General features: G+C 39.0%; 1 protein-coding gene across 1 annotated transcript in view; it reads right to left on the bottom strand.

The window, feature by feature from the left end:
• atad2b (ATPase family AAA domain containing 2B) overlaps window positions 1-17,667 on the bottom strand; it is a 91,653-nt gene that overhangs the window by 14,812 nt on the left and 59,174 nt on the right. The window contains exons 21-23 of the mRNA XM_048597120.1: window positions 15,457-15,653; window positions 9,764-9,923; window positions 3,276-3,398 (exon numbers count right to left, since the gene is read on the bottom strand). Of these exons, the coding sequence (XP_048453077.1) occupies window positions 3,276-3,398; window positions 9,764-9,923; window positions 15,457-15,653 (480 nt within the window). The remainder of the gene's footprint in view (window positions 1-3,275; window positions 3,399-9,763; window positions 9,924-15,456; window positions 15,654-17,667) is intronic.

Genomic DNA, 17,667 nt, shown 5'->3' with positions numbered 1-17,667 from the left:
ATCTTACAAACAACATTCAGTGTAGCAGTTTACCTTGTGTACAAAAACGTTAAACAACATTTGAATGATAGTGATTTATTCATCAACTTTTACTTTTCATTATTCATTCATGGGTTGTGAGCGTTGTTGACAAGGGCAGCATTTATTGCTCATTCCCAATTATTCTTGAACGTGGTAGTGATCGCGCATCATGGTTTACTTGGGCAACTTCACAGGATAGAAAAGAAACATCCATAGTGAAGTGAATTTGAAAATACATCTTGACAGTGAGTTTCATTCCTAAAAGGAAATTAATGAATCAGTTGGATTTTTATGGAAATCTATTAGTTCCACGATCCCTACTACTAAGGCATTTTATTCCAGATTCATTTAGTAAATTGAATTCAAATCACAACCTACAATGGTGGGATTTGAATTCAGATTTCCAAATTATTTCCAGGAATTTCCATAGATCTGACTATTTCAGTAACATAACTTTCTACTATGCTGAGCCCAACTTAGAACTTTAAAAGCTGTGTTTTGGGGAGCAACCTGCAGAGTATTGGGCCTAAATGGCTGATGAGATAGCTATTATGGGTCAATCGTCAAGAAGGATATGCAGATATGGAGACTTTGGAGAGATGGTAGGGCTAGAGACTTCTGAAATAAGCAGCACAAGACTACAAAATGATTTACATATGCGGATAAACTATCTGAGGCCCTTTCAGACCAGAAGAACAGGAAGACTTGGCCATGTTTACCACTTGGCCAACATCACTAGGAGAAGATGACTGCCTGATGACTACCTTATTATTTGTTCTAGGTCTTTGCTGTAGGCAAATTATTTGCTGCATTTCTTGTATTTACTACAGTGATCACACTTCAAACTAGCTGTAAAGTGTTTAAGAACATTCTCAGGATGTGCAATATACTATATGAATAAGTAATGTTTCTTTCCACTTCTGTATGTTGAGCAGCAATTCCATCAACATTGACTGAGTACAGCAAAGGCTGGCAGCTTAACAACAACAAGCAACAGTACCCAAGACTCGTCCTCCAGTACTAGCTGCAGCCGGAGACAAACTATTGGGTAGTTACCAGTGTTGTAGCTGGACTGGAACAATGTGAAAAATTGTCCATGTACGTCGTGTCTGAAACAAGTAGGACAATTCCAACACAGCAATAACTAGGCTGTCAGTCTACTATTAGTCATAGGCCAAATAATTGAAGCTGTAGAACCGTACAATTAAGTTGTATTTGTTCAGCAATGACCTGCTCACTGTTGTTCAGTTTGGGTTCACTTAGCTCCTTAACTCATTCTATCCTTGGTCCAAACATTGGAAAGAAAAACAGCTGATTGCCAGAGGTGAGGGAAGAGTGACTACATGAAGGACTCAGCTGATTGTTTTAGCATGAAGGAATCATAGTAAAACGGGAGTCAATGGAAATCAGGGGTAATCTCCCCAAATGGTAGAGTCATACCTAGCACAAACGAACACGGTTCTGGCTGTTGGTGGCCAACTATCTTGTACATTGCTGCAGAAATAGCTCCGGGTAGTGTCCTAAATACAGCAATCTTCAGTAACTTCATCAATAACCTGTCTTCCACCTTAAAATGATAGGCAAGTATGTTCGCGGATGATTGCACAACGTTCAGGATCATTCTTAACTCCTCAGATACTGAAGCAGTGTTCATTAGCACTAAGACCTGGACAACATTGGTTTGGGCCAATATGTGACAAGTAACATTCATATCACATTAGCACCAAGAAATTACTGTTAACACTTGAAATTCAAATGGCATTATCATCACTGAATCTCCCACTACCTATCCTGGAGTTTACCACTGACCACAACTGAATTGGACCAAATATATAAATGCTCTGGGTGAAAGTGCAGGTCAGCACAGGCTAAGAATTCTGTGGAGAGTAACTGACCTCCTGTCTCCCCAAAGCATATCTACTATCTATAACGCACAGTTGGGATGTGATAGAATACTCTCAACCTGTCTGGAGGAGTGCAGCTCCAATGGCAGTCGAGAAGCTCAACACCGAATCTTGACTACAAATTATATTGTCATTCACTCACTGTAACAAGGTCAAAATCCTGGAATTCCCTTCTAGAGCATTGTGGATGTAGCTGCTACACATGGACTGCCATGATCAAGGTGCGCTTCTCAGGGGCAATTAAGAATGAGCTGGCCAAGCCAGTGACACCCATATCCCATGAGAAACTAAATAATTTAAATTGAGTTACCAGAAGTAGAATTGAAAGATAGATGCTGAGGTAAAACTGTCTCTAAAAGCAGTCACCACTGACGTTTGTATTTTCTTTTAAATTAACCTGTTCAGAAATGTTATTACACATCTATGAAACAGGTAGAATTTTAACCTGGCCTTCTGACTCTCAGATAGGGATACTGCAACTGCACCACCAAAGTCCTTACAATTTAATTAACTTCAGAAGCAAATTAAATAGTCAGAGGAGTAAAAGAACTAGATCTTAAACTGAAATATGATGAAAGGATGGGACCTTCCCAGGAAGTTTTTTGAATACAATGATCCAGACCAGCAATTCTATGAGGTAATATTCAAGAACACCGTAACCATTCCAGTTCAGAAATCTGTTGCTTGGAAATATCAGTTGTTCTGAACTTTTTTAAACAAACTCACACATTCCCTGGACGTCATCAGCACAATGTTTGCATAGCAATTTGAGTGAAGGAATATGGAACATATTCACATGAGTACAGCAATTTTTGTGACAGCTTTATCGTGTTTTATCGCTGTTTTGAGTTTCAAATAAATAGTTCTATTTACAGTGTTTTACGATTCATACTCTTGTAGTTGGACATTCTAACATCAGTCTGGATTCATCTAGAAATAATTGGTTCTTAAAATTCCAGATTGGGAATGTTCAAGTAAAGTGGTGTAAATGCCATCAGTTATCATTACCGTTTAAAATAAACCAAATTCACTATATAAATGGTATTAAAGTTTAATTATTAGATTTTGGTATTCAACAACATATTCTCTGCTCCAGTTGGTCCACAGGTATAAAGATTTACAACTGAAAGGATACTAACAATTTGAAAAGGTTCAAAAATTAAACGACACTTAGATCAGTCGAGAGGAGAAAAAAAACGGTCTACATTATTTCACAAGTGCACTAATTATTGCAAAATAAAGGATGTGCTACATATTCAAGCAGCACAACACCGAAAAGGACAGGTTCCAAACTCTTCTTTAAAGAACTCTGGCCATGTACACCTATTAATCACTTCAGTAGTTACTCACTTCGCTTTCTCCTGGATTCTTTGATATCTTCACAGAGTTTGTTAAATTCAGGATCTAACTCAGCAGCAACTATTGCATGTGCAGTATCCTTAAGTGTACAGGCTCTGTGTCGAATTATGCGATCTACAAAAAGAAATACCAAGCAATTACCTTTGCAACAAACAAGCTGCATTTGGAACATTTGTGTCAAATTAAAAGGATAATAAACTGGACAGTAAATGATTTGCATAAATTGAGGTCATCAAATAAGGATTTACTGATCAATTTATCCAAGATGCTGCTTCAGACTATAACTGAACCATCAAACCATGCAATTCACACATTCATTGAGTTTAAAGAGTATAATCACGACACCAAGATATGCACATCACATATGATGATCTCCCACTATTTGTTTAATTTTTGAAGGTCAACTCATGTCACCTTTGGTACACATTTAAAAAAAAAACGATATTTGTTACATTCAAACATGTAGGGTATATATAATTATAGAGTTTTGCAATTGAACAGTAGCTTGATGGTCCAACAAAAGGTTCTTTTGAATTATTATCTAATACTATCTAGAGAAAACAGTAACAATGGAAGGGGGCAGAAAAAGGGGAAATGACCCTGGTCTGAGATTCCTTATTTCCTAGATAGCTCTTTCAAAGGTTAGAGAGAGAGAGACCATGTGCAAGGCAGAGTGCGTGCAAGAGTGAGTGTAAGAATAGACAGTGAGAATAAACTTAGATATTCCTAACAACTTGGCTATTACCACTGCAAATAATTAAATTCATCAACTCAAAATTAAATTTCCAGACAACAATATTTTGAATGTTTTAACTAATTCATACATTACAAAAACACCACTTTTCAAAATACATGTGGAAACTATTTCTCTATCAAGAACAAAGACATATTGGTGGAAAGACATAACTATTATGTCAAAATGGAACAAGTTGCATTTATCACCTCACACTAGACTGCTTTCCGGGTGTTGACCTCACCTTTCACAGTGACCAAATGTGCTATATGAATTTATCATTACTAAATTTTATTTACTATAGATCACTAGCAAAATCAACTGCTGTCAAAGCTTTTTGTCTTGCAATCATCAGGATGATTTGCAAGAAATGTCAACGTAAAGGGAAAACAATGTTTAAGTTGTGCGTGAGGAGACTGCTAATTGGCTGGCAACTAGACTCTGGAAAAGTGGCAAGGTTTAGTTCCAGCAGAATCAGGAAGTAGGCATTTGCATTGGTTCCAGGGATTCTAGAGGTTAGGGGTGGGTGAGATTAGTGGTGAGTCAGGGGTCAATTTAATACTTATCCAGGAAGAGTAGGTTTCTAACCCTCAAATTGTCCTGGTTAACAATTAAGCTTGAATGAGTCAGACCCTCTTAATTTCTGATATTAAGGGGCTTTTGCAGAGGGTTCTTTGACGCAGGACAACTGCTCATTAATTTCTGACACAACTCCCACAGAGACAGCTGTATAGGGATTCCACACAGTCCCAATATGTAACTCTAGTCTATGCCATCTGGGATAATATGTCTAAAGTCAAACCTCAACAGAATCCAATTACTAATGCAATATTTTTCTATTCCCTCACACCAGTTAGCCTGAACTTTGGGCGAGTCTGTTAATTTTAGTTTTTTTGTATGACTGAACTTATATACTGCTAAAAAAAAAGACAAAGATTTCAAAACCTTTGGCTGTACACATCAGTACAGAATCACAAGAATGTCAAATTTCAATGAGAACAATTTACGCTGCAAGAGAAAAGATGCTGATTTGGTTGCAAGTAGACTCTGATTGGTTAAGGCATTGCCATGGAGAATGTTCCAGGGAAAAGCTACCCTCAACCTTCTGTGTAATTAAAAGAGGCAAAATGTCTGGACAGATTCTTTATGCTAATACAGAACAGGGCCTTAGGTATGAATATATGTAGCATTCGCTGAAGACACATCGTCCTTAAAAGCCTATATCATCTAGCACATGGATATTGCAGGATATCCAAAGACTCCCGAGTTTTACATTCAGCACGAACGTCTGATAGCAATGCAAAGTCTCAAGATCAACCCAGACATAAGTATCTGTATGTCTGACAAAGGAAGCACAATAGTTATTCGCAACAAGCATGCGTGCATTGACAAAAAAAAAGCCATTCTTTATAACAGGTCTAAATTCATATTCTACATTCCCTCCAATTTTTCTTGCCACTGAGCATATCTCAGAGGTCTGTGTGCAGCAGTGGTTTCAAAAAAAGGTCAATGCATCTGCACAGTGATTGGAATGTTCAGAACCTCCAAGTGGGTGAGTGGCCATTCATATCCATTGGACTCACTGCTAAGGATGGCTGCACAGCCAGCTTGAAAGCAGTTTTAAAAACATTTGCTAGACTTAGGAAAGAATAATTAGTTGTCTCGTAGTTTAAATGATTGGATTTGTCGACATGGGTCTTTGTACACATTATGTATGCACTGCCCAATCCACACATTCCTTTATGCCTGGTCTAATCTACAACTGGTTCTACACAACACGAATTGAGCAACTGGTTGACCAAGTTGCTACAACCTGTTCAGAGCAGGTTTCTCAACTACATGGTGGTGGATTCCTTCCACTTTGCAAAGTCTTTATATAAGACTTGCATAGCAATGACAATTTTCAAGTGCTCTTCCAACACTATTTGCTTATCTGCTTATTAACTGCCCAGGGAAGACAAATATTTATGCCTCTTCAGTATAATATGGCAATTTAGACAGACCACCATTATATGAAACTGTATTCACTGCACTTATAAACGATTACGACCACGGGTCATCCCAAAGAACTGTGCACATTTTTAAAATTCTAATTCCATAATTTTCTTTGAAAGAGGGCTGACACCCAAAAATGGCTACAGATGGAATTCTGAAGACAGGTCACTGGACTCAAAAACACTAACTCTGTTTTATCTACAGATGCTGCCAGACTTGCTGACTTTGTCCAGCAATTTTTGTTTTTGTTAAATTAAGTGGTTGTCTAGAGATAGATCCTCTGTTCAACAGCAAGCCACCCCAGTGGATAATGTCCCAAACCTCAGATACATTTTATACTTTCCCTTTGAAGATTACGCAAGGTTTAAAAGGCAATTTCAACTCACTGGAAGGGTACTTATGAGGCTGAATGCTCTTTGTGCCAGCCTGGAATCAATTGTTGGCGAACTGTGACACTCAAAGTCGAAGTAATGGTGCAGGTTAACCACGGTGCAATTAAAGATTCTCTATTACTCAAAGTGCTCCAAGCCAGTTAAAAAGGAAACAGGTTAACATAAGAACTACTGCACTCTGAGTGTTAGAATTCAATTACAGTCAAAAAATCAGAACTATAGCATCTCTAGCAGCACAGTGGCTCAGTGGTTAGCACTGCTGCCTCACAGCACCAGGGACCCGGGTTCGATTCCACTCTCAGGTGACTGTCTGTGTGGAGTTTGCACATTCTCCCCGTGTCTGCGTGGGTTTCCTCCGGCTCCTCCGGTTTCCTCCCACAGTCCAAAGATGTGCAGGCTAGGTGGATTGGCCATGCTAAATTGCCTATAGTGTTCAGGAATATGCAGAGTAGGTGGGTTATTGGTCTGGGTGGGATGCTCTGAGGGTCAGTGTAGACTTGTTGGGCCGAAGGGCCTGTTTCCACACAGTAGGGATTCTATGATGATCTCAACTAAGCTGCAAAAATAAGGATTGTGAAACCAACTGTTCAACTACCAGTGTTATTGCCTCCAGTAACCTCGACTGCAAAGGCTGCAACGTTCAACTGCCTGCTCTTTGCTAACAATTCAGGGTCTTATCCATGTGTCCGTTTTAAAAAAAAAACACTTTTATCGCTAATATGTGTACACATGTTCCATTCCTCTTGTATTTAGTAATGAATAAATGCCCCCTTTGTTAGCTCATGAAAGGTTGGTTAAATTGGCTCCTTTTAACACAAATTCATTTGGATCTGGGGAAAGGTATTCTCAAGGAAAATGATCCTTTGAAACTAACGTTGTTGCAACCAACTGAGGGCTGCGTGAATAAAGAAGAGGAGCCAATTCAAACTCCTCACCTGAGGGCTTTATAGTATGGGGTATCCTGCCTGAGACTGTTACAAGTTAGGGAACATCACCAGGGGTCTAGTTGTATCAAATTGATGGTTCATGCTCCAATTTAAAATGACAGATGAAATAAAACAATTAGAGTAGGTAAAAGGTCACGTTGAAACCAATTTCAAAAGGAAGAACTGTAAAAGGCTTTCTTGAGCATACACTGCCACAGGATAGAAACATCTGCATTCAATGCCAGCCTGGTCATAGCAAAATTAGGGAAATTACTTTTGAGGATTTAAATGTCTGTCCTTCAAAGAGCTAAAAGATTTGGTGAGGGACATGGATTAGAATTTCGCCCAAAAGTCAGAAAACCTGAAATTTTAAAAGGGATGATCAATGGTTTATAGGTGGAAACTGAAGTCAGCAAAACTGATAAAGTAGCAGTTAAGAAATTAAAATTGCAGCAGCAGAAATTTGAATTTCATAAAGAGAAAAAGCACAAAAAAGACAGCAATGGGAAAGAGCAAATAGAAGAGAGTTTCAGAAGAAACTACAAGAAAATGAGTTTCAAATAAGACAGCTCAAGCTGAAGAGCAGGAACCGTACGTGTCCCATGAATACACTAATGATTTGAGGGTGGAGGCTACTCAGGGTGCTCATTTAATTCACCAGCTTGAGGAGGCAAAGGTGAAGAGGAAGGCACAATCAAGCACTGTTCGGAGGTCTTCATTTCAGGAGAAAAGATAACATGTCAGAGGCATCCCTGTGGAAGATGACATCTTTGAAACAGAGATGGAACGGAGATGGAGAAAGTGGGGGAATGGAATGAGCCACATTTGTGCACAGCATTAAAGAAGCATCTTTTAAAGCATCCTTGAGTTCTTTAAGTGCTGCTACGATGTAGGGCTTGGATCCAGAAAATTTAATTCTTTCTCTCTCTCTACAGATGCTGCCAGACCTGCTGAGTTTCTCCAGTATTTTGTTTTTATTTTTTACACATCTAAATATGTTTTCTATTACTGTTTATGAAAAGCTTACTTTCACTGGTTAACGTGAGTGTTAGAATTCCTACAGCTTCATGCACTATAAGGGTGGCCTTATCTGCAAGCTCATAAGAAATACGAGAGCCATTCATACACTGAGCAAGTTGATACTGAAACAGGATATATCCAAGCTAAGCTGCAGGAGAATGGCTACACCAATGAAATAACTGCTTGCAGTGTATCACACAAACTCATGAATGGGCCTAAGACTGCAGCTATCAGTCCTAAGAAATAGTCTACTACAGGCTACCTTGGAGGATAAGGTGACCAGTAATTTAAGCAACAAGCAGCATTTACCATTAACAGGATGCTGCTGTCAAGCCAAAAAGAGGTTCTGCCTACTACACAAACGAATTATGCGTTCCAGGAATTTCAGTGCTGATACGATGTAGGGTGTATGTTACACCAAGTGGGGGACTATATCAAATAATGTTACTTTGGCTGTTTGCAGCCAGCAGACTTCATTCTACCAACTTTTGCTTGCAAAAAGCAGAACAGAGAATCCAATATTATAGGAGACTTCAGTCATGCACAATCCTTACTGTACAATCCAAAGTATGATAATAATTAAACTAACAACCAATTTATGATAATCAGCTGGGCTCACAAATTGACTCACTTTTGCTTGCTAGAAACTACATATATGCACATGTAGGACCTTGTCCTCTTCAAAAAGAAGAAGGGTCCCGAACCGAAACGTAAGCTTTCCTGCTCCTCTGATACAGCCTGGCTTGCTGTGTTCCTCCAGCTCCACACTGTGTTAACACCTCTCATTGTGTCTTTTCCAACTGAATCAATACATAACTATTTCCTGGTGCATTCCCCTTGACAGTACCTTGACCAATCAGAATCGACTTGCCTGGTTTAAACAAATATTTTGTCACCACAACATCTTATCCAATTGGTGCCCACTTGCAACCCAATCAAACACTCTTTTGGCAGGCAGGTTGTTCTCTTTGAAACTTCCACTTCTTACAATTCTGTCCTAATAATGCAAAAAGAAAAGCTTTGACAGCATGTCTCTTTTTTGCAATTCTGATAATTTTCTTGAGACCAGATTACCAGCAATGTTTTGACTATGTATCTTCAAAATTAATCTTATGCAACAACTTTACTGTCAGAAGAGAAATAAACGTATATCCTGTCAGTGAGAATGATTTGAATCTAGATCCCAAAGAGTAATTTATTGTGATAATGTTGTTCTCCATACTTTTATGGCTAATCAATACTTTTATGAACAAATTCATATAAGTGCAAGAACAATATTTATTCCCTTATGCTTGGACTGATCATGTCTTCAGACACAATCCAAGAAAGAACTGAATTTTGTGCAGGCAAAATTTGATTTGCTGGTTTGTTTGTGACCCACCACTGAAGTGTTTATTTTAAATTTCATCTTACCTCCAGGAACCTTATCAGGATTATACTCAAGAGCATTGCTGCAGATGAGGTTAATATCTATCAGGAAGTCATTCACGGTTTCATATTTGTGGTTGTCAATTTTCATCATCATTGTTGATAAATCCATTGGTTGTATGATGACTTCCAAATAGTCAGAAACCTATAAATATTTTTAAAGATAAAGTGTGATCAAATAAATTGTATAAATTAAAAGAGACAATACATGTGCCCACTGTTTCTAACTAGCTTGAGTTTCTGCAATTTTTCTGGGTGGTTCATAGCTGCTGGGACTGAACTCACTGGAGTTCAGGAGAAGAAAAAGTGACTCTATTGCAACATACAAAACCCTTAGCGGGCTTCACAAGGTAGATGCTGCGAGGGTGTTTCCTAGTGTGAGAGAGTCTAGGACCAGATGGCATAATCTCTCAGTAAGCGATTGCACATTTAATATATTGATGAGGAGGAACTCCTTCCCTCAGACGGTAGTGTATCTGTGGAATTCACTAAGCAAAGGGTGGCAGAGGTTATCAAGTATATTCAAGGCTGAAACAGACAGATTTTTAAACAGTAAAGGATACAAGGATTTTGGGGAAACGGCAGTAACAGTGGAGTTGATGATCATCAGATCAGCCTCGATCTCATCACATGACAGAATAGACTCAATGGGCTGAACGGTTTTGCATGGTCTGGAAGGAGATCACATCCAGAGTGAGACCTGGATACATAGTTCAGGGGTTTTGTGGGCAGTGTGGGAATTCAGTGTAGAGGAAAAGTTGTGCTTTTTGCTAGCTTTTTTTGGGCTTAGAGTCTGTAAGGTTCTTTTTTATTTACAAGGTGACTTGAAGCCCAATACCAAACAAAGAGTTCATTGGTTGGTAATAGCTGCTGATTTGTCTATTATAGGTTACTTTCAGATTTAAGGTAAATAGGGGAAAGTTTTAAAGATTATAGACTAAAAGACCAGGATGAAATTATTTAAAAATCAAATTAAGAGCTAAGTAAATAAAGTAAAGATGCAGGGCCAGTCAATGTGTTGTACCTAAATTACGTGGGAGCTAATGGACCCTAATTTGGTTCATAGTGACCACATCTGTAGCAAGTGTTTGCTGCTTGAGGAACTCCGAATCTGAGCTTCGAATGCTGCAGCACATCAAGGAGGGGAAGCATTTACCTGGATGCTGTGTTTCAGGAGGCAGTCATACCCCTTAGATGAACGAATTGGAATTCAGTCAGTGGCCAGGGTCAGGAGGGCGTGACTACAAGCAAGGCAAGTAGAGGGATCCAGGAGGTAGTGTTGAAGGAGCCTCAGCCCTTGAACGTGTCTAACAGGTTTGAGCTGCTTTCTCCCTGTGTGGATGATGAGCAAATTGACCAGCACCATGCTGCAGGGAGCCATTGAACAGCAGTACAGTGATCAGGGATAATACAGTCAGAGGAATAGATACTGTTCTCTGTGACAAGTTTGAGAGTCCCAAAGGCTATGTTACCTCCGTTCAAGATATCTCATTTAGGCTGCAGAGGAACTTGGAGTGGGAGGGGGAAGATCCAGCTCTCACAGTACATTTTGGTGCCATGACACAAGTAGAAACATGTTCTGCTGAGGGATTTGAGCAGCAAGGGGCTAAATTAAAAAGCAGAACCAAAAATGTAATAAGTTCCAGATTACTTCCTGAGCCATGAGCTAATTGGTACAGGGTCATCAAGGTTAAAGAGGTAAGGATTGGTGTGGGAGACAAGGGTTTGAATCCAAGGGACAATGGCACCAGTAATGGTGTAGGAGGGAGCTGTTCTGACGGGGCAGGCTCTACCTGCATCGTACTAGGATCAGAGTCCTGGCGAATTGCAAGTAGGGCTGGGGATAGGGCTTTGAACAAAATAGTGAGGGGGGGACATTCATTTGCATAGAACATTTGAAAATCAAAGGTAACGGACAAGTTAGGATTACAGGTTAGTGATCAGTTTGATTGTTACATGACCTAAAAGGAAGGTTCAGAAAGTGTTAATTTCATATTGTATCAAGGAACCACAAAAGAGTCAGGAAGCTCAACAGACCAAACTTAAAGCCAAAAGAACTGCAGAAGCTATAAATTAGGAACACAAACAGAAATCGCTGGAAAAGTTCAGTTCGTCTGGCAGCATCTGTGAAGAAAAAGCAGAGTTAACATTTTGTGTCTGGTGACTCTTCCCCAGAACTGAGGAACGGTTCTGAGGAAGGGTCACCAGACCCGAAACATTAACTCTGATTTTTCTTCACAGATGCTGCCAGACCTGCTGAGCTTTTCCAGCAATTTCTGTTTTTGTGACCAAACTTGAAGTTTTGTATCTTAACGCATAAAGCATTTGGAATCAGGCAAACAACTGATGCCGCAAATTGAGGTGACAAGGACTTTAAACCAGTTAAGGGTTAGGGTGAGGGAGGGAGGACTCAGGAGAAGTTATTCAAGTTTCTAGAACAAGTAATAGGACAGAAAGTATGGAAAAAGGTCATAAATCTAACTTCAGGCACAGCAAATAAGGGGACAACTTTGAGAATGGGGACAGTCAATGCAGGGCAGAGGGTGTTGTGCTTAAATGTGTACAGTATACAAAACAAGGTAACTGAACTTGTAGCGCAGATTGAAATTGGCGGGTGTGATGTTGTGGACATCACAGAGACGTGGATGCAAATGATCAGGGCTAGAAACTAAATATCCAAGGATACACGTCCTAATGAAATGACAGAAGGGGGCAGGAGAAATGAAATTAAATCAATAGCAAGAAACAATATCAGATCAGAAGGCATAGAATCTGTGTGGGTGGAGCGTGGGAAAAAGGAGACCTTAATGCGAGTTACATGTCGGTCTCCTAGCAGTAGTAAGGATGTGGGGCAGGAAATAAATCAGGGAGATAGAAAATGCATGTAAAAAAAGACATGTAAGAAAGGAACTGTTAAAATAATCATGGGGTGCTTCAATATGCAGATGTACTGGGAAAATCAAGTTGGCAGCAGATCCCAAGAAAAGAAATTTGTGAAATGTCTACAAGATGGTTTTTTTGGAGCAGCTTGCGGTAGAATTCATGAGAGAACAGCCAATTCTGGATTTGGTGATGTGTAATGAGGTCTCCACAGCCTTCTGAGGCAAAGTCTTTGAGTGCATTTAAGATAGATTGTTGAGCAGTAAGGGAATCAACAGTTACAGGCAGATGGCAGGAAAATAGGGTTAAGAAACATATCAGTCATGATTGAATAGTGGAGCAAACTTGATGGGCTGAATGGCCCAATTCTGCTCTTATCTCTTAAGGTCTTATGGAAATCAGCAATTCAAATACCTCTTCTGTTCTCACCTATTCTCAATGTATTCTTGGAAAAAGTTCTTCCTTCTTATGCTGATAAGTAGCCCTCAAGATAGTCCTCCAGTTAACTTCATTCTTTTCTTCATTACAGATGTCGACCCAGAAGATTTCATTACATTACCTGCCACCTCTCACGGGATCAGCTTAAGTTTACCTTCCAGGTGTAACCACATGTAATTTTCTAAACACACTTTCTGCCTCAAACGTATATTTACCACCATCTTCAATTTTCTAACAATACATATTTATAAATATCAACTTTGAGTCCTAACATCTCCATTTCTAATGGCTTCAGCAATTATTTTTGCATAATATCGTATATTATCATTCATATTGTTAGACTATCGGGTCTCTGGCTTTTTTATGCCTCCAAGTTTCAGCATCTCCACACATCAGCAATCTGTTGCCAACATTCCAACCGGGATCTAATTCCTAAACCATCAGCTAGTTTAAATTACTGCACTAACCACTCAATTTCTCAAACTGTCATTATTCCTAACCGATTCAGGTACAGTACATCACTCTTGTATGAGCACTTGTTTCCAAAACAAGTTCTGGTTATTAATTAACCTCTTGATGTCTATTTATCAGGTTACTAGGAATTCATTCAGAATATTATACTTAACTCTCCTGAATACCTAAATGCCAGAGGTGGAATTTAATGCAAACTTTAATCATGGTGATAGCAGTTGGGGTGGGGTGGTTAATCAAACAGGATGATGTGACAGCTAATTACCCAGTCACCTTTCTACCTCTGTGCTGGGCCAGAAGACTAGCGGGCAGCTTTCCCGCGCAGCCACCACAGAGGACCTTAAGTACAGACTTAATAAGACTCGGGATCTATTGCCACATTTATTTTGACTTCTAAAATCTCTGATAGCCTGTACAATATTCACATGTCCAGTTTTAATTTAGCGTAAAGACCACTTTTTTTTGCATTTTTTAATTATGGAATGGCAAAAGGACTGTTTTTAAAAAAAGGATAGTGGAATGGATTACTGCATACTCATTGCAAGTGTTGTTCAATAGCTGATTGTTAAGGCAGTGGAGGGGATGTTGCTTGAGACAAGCTGGAATCAGGGGTGTGTACAAAGCAAGATTCAAATGGCAACAAGTTGATAATGTGTCTGTGGAGCAGCGAGTGATGACTTAATAATAAAAGATATAGGAGCTGAAAGGCCTAATTCTGTCCACTGAGTCCGCTCCATGAGTCAATGGTAGAGGCCTTCTGCCTGCCAAAAGCTATCTGAATGACACACTCAAATTGTTCAGCTACCTAGGAGCCAATGTTTGGTCAGAAGCCATCAGATCTCTGAAAAGGAAGAAGCTGTCATTTTCTCTGCCAGAAAACACACCTCAAGCCTGAAGGAATCCCTCATCAATTACATAAACTGTGGGTCGTAACCAATAAGTCAGAGACATTATTAAATGTGAGCCAGTCATCCTGTGCCTCCTACAAGCAAGTGAAAGTACTTGAAGGAGAATCAAAGAGAGCAGATCCTGACAAGCCAAAAGCATCATTTCATCAAGCCCTGTAAATAGGAGCCATTGACCTGCCTTCCCAATCTTTCAGGCCACTAGGACACACATGATTTTTTTTGCATATGTATGTGTGCATAAGCGAATTTTTATAAGGGAGTTAGAGGTTTAACTAATACACTTATATATTGACAGCTCCTAATTATTTATCTATAGCTAGAAGCCATTTATTTGTAATAAATAGTAACTCCTGTTAAGTTCAGAAACCTGGCCTTGTGTTTTCTGTCAATCACGTTTTAAAACGCAGGGATATTGGGGCATTTTGCATAATTTTATGAAAGCTTTAGCTTTTGTGATGATTCTGGGAATAGCGGAACTCGATTTCCAGTGCAGTACTCAGTGAGGCATAAATTAGAAATTTCCTTTAGCTAATTTTCTTCGATTACTTGCACCTTTATCACTAGCTGAACTCAAGATGTTTTCTCTCAATGTGCATTCTTATTCTAAGTATCTGTCAACTGTACTGCTAAAGTTATTCAAGATGGCTACGCAAACAATTTCATTCCTGTCTGTACCTGACATTCACGCAAATGCTGTTAGACATAAGGAGCTATGCTTGTGATTAGAAGCAGGAATCATGATGATTTTCTTCACTTGGTACCTTCTTGTTACCCAATACAGTACCATTCCCAAGCTGTAATCACTGCAAGATTAGGAATCAAATATGGAATGATCTTGTTTCACATGGCCCTTCACTGCATCACACTGCATTCAGACTTTGGTAAGTGGAAAGACACAGTGTTAGTCCTTTGGCTGGAAACTTCTCACATCAGCTGGAAATGAAATGAATGTGAACGATTTTAAAAGCTACCCTAACTTACCTCTTCAATATCCACAGGCTTACTAAAGATGCTAAAACGTTTGTCAGTGGCAAGTCTTTTGGTAACATCCCTGAGAAACAGTCGAAGCTCTCGAAAGGTATTTTCCTCCTGCTCTTCTATCCGTTTTATTTCTTCCTCTGATAGTTGCCGTGGTGCAGGAGGCAATGCTGGTGGAAGGACTTCCAAGGCAAGTAAAGCTAAAAGAAAAAGGGCACAACATAATTAATCTGTATTAAATTTCTTCAAAATGTCAGTTTGAAGACTTATCACCTTGCCACTTGAAAATTTATAAACTTGTGATTATTTTCAAAATTTACAATAAATGCCACATTTAGAAATACCCTGTACAGGTTGTAATATTTTGATGACGACTAATTTTTGAGAGTACTATCCTAGTTTGAAGTAACATTTAATGATTTTGCCTTACCTATTTTTAAAATAATTATGCTCAAATTTTTGCTTGTGGGACAAGTCGCAGTTAGGGCAGCTGTTTGCAAGACTGGACGTAAGTGACCCAAAGGTGCTGAAGGCTCTGGGTTAAGAACGTTTTAATCAAACTAGATGCAAAGGGATCATTGTTGGGAAGAAATAAAGCTGGGAAGAAATAAAGCTTCAAAGAAATTAGCTTCAAAGAAATAACAAAAAAATTTGAACTCAGCAGTTTGAACTGAGTATGATACCTATCCATTATCAAGAATTGTGTATTTTGAAAAGTTTTTGTTTGCTAACTGACTTGGTTAATTAACTGTGCAGAACAAAATAACTTTTTTTAATGAAAAGACATTGGTGATATTCTGTTGGAAACATTTGTACTTAATTGCTTCGCATTCCTGACTGGTTTTGAGCAACTATTAGTATAATTGATAAGAGGAGGCAACACTGTACAAATTCTCTGTATCTAAAAGGATATGTTATTTGTGACACAGAATTCAGTTATAGTTTCTGAAGCATAGGGAATATTTGTTTAGTCTATATGATTCCAGTTACAGAGGTGGTGTTACACCTGATAGCCCTCATCTTAAACCAATGGAAAAAGATAATTTAAACCATTTCCTAATAAGGAACAGGACACTCTCAGAATCAGCAATGAGTGTTGGAAACGCAATGTCTTTTGTGGGATAATATTAGCGTGGCTTCTGTGGCATAAATCTTCTTATATAGTTCAATGTGCCATCACTGCAAGAACAGGAAAAAGGGTTGCCTGGGTTGGCAATATGGGCCTTAAAAAAAATGGATAAATTTTTGTGTTTTTCTGTGTTGTCTTCACTGTCTGTTTGCCAACTTTCTTAATAAATTTGACTCAATACCTTGTTAGATCAGGCACAACTGAATAGCTCATTATCATAAAAACTCAAGCTCTTAAAAAACCTCCCAACTTACAAAGTAGTACGTGAATAATTTGTGTTCCTCCAAGCAAGATTGGAGATTTTTTTTCAAACTAGGTACAGCAATTCTAGGGACCAGAGATTAAACGAATCAGATAATGACACAGACACACAGAAAAGCTCTGGGTTTTACCAAGTAATGTAATAGGTAATGCCCTTAACAACTAAACCACTGTGTAACAATCTACAAGAAAAAAAATCAGCCTTTAAACAGACTACACTGCAATGTAAGAATGTATGGAGATCACAAATCAAAATTATCATGCATTCTAAGATGTTTAAAAAGGTTGACTACTTGGAGGGACATCTTTATTTTTCTGGTTACGTAGGGTTCTACTTTCAGTCAGCACTTATCAAGGCATGTACAGCTGACATATGTGCCAGACTGGACCTGCATGAGGTGGTGAGAGGATGAAAATCAAAAATCTTGAGTTCATTCTCACCAACCTGTCTCGTGCATCTGTGCACGACTGTATTGGTCAGACTGACCACTGTGCAATTTGTGTGGGTACCCTGTATCTTGTATTTGACACTACTACTTTGCTAAACAGAATAGATTCAGAACTATGTAGCAGTCCTAAACCGTGTGTGCATGACGCACAGTCATCAGCAGCAGCAGCAGCAAAACTGTATTCAACCACAATCTGCAACCATTTGGTCTGGTATATTCTCACGACATCACTGTCATGAAGAAGTGTAGGAGTAAAGTTGGCAGCAATGCCAGGTATGCCTAAAAATGAAGTACTCACACAGTGAAGCTGCAACACTGGATTACATGAACACCAAACAGCAGGAAGCAGTATGATACTGACAGATAGGCAATCCC

Source organism: Rhincodon typus, chromosome 5 (assembly GCF_021869965.1).
Source record: "Rhincodon typus isolate 14 chromosome 5, sRhiTyp1.1, whole genome shotgun sequence".
Taxonomy (NCBI): Eukaryota; Metazoa; Chordata; class Chondrichthyes; order Orectolobiformes; family Rhincodontidae; genus Rhincodon; species Rhincodon typus.
Note: the sequence above shows the minus strand (reverse complement) of the source record. Positions and strands in the feature narration are given on the sequence as shown.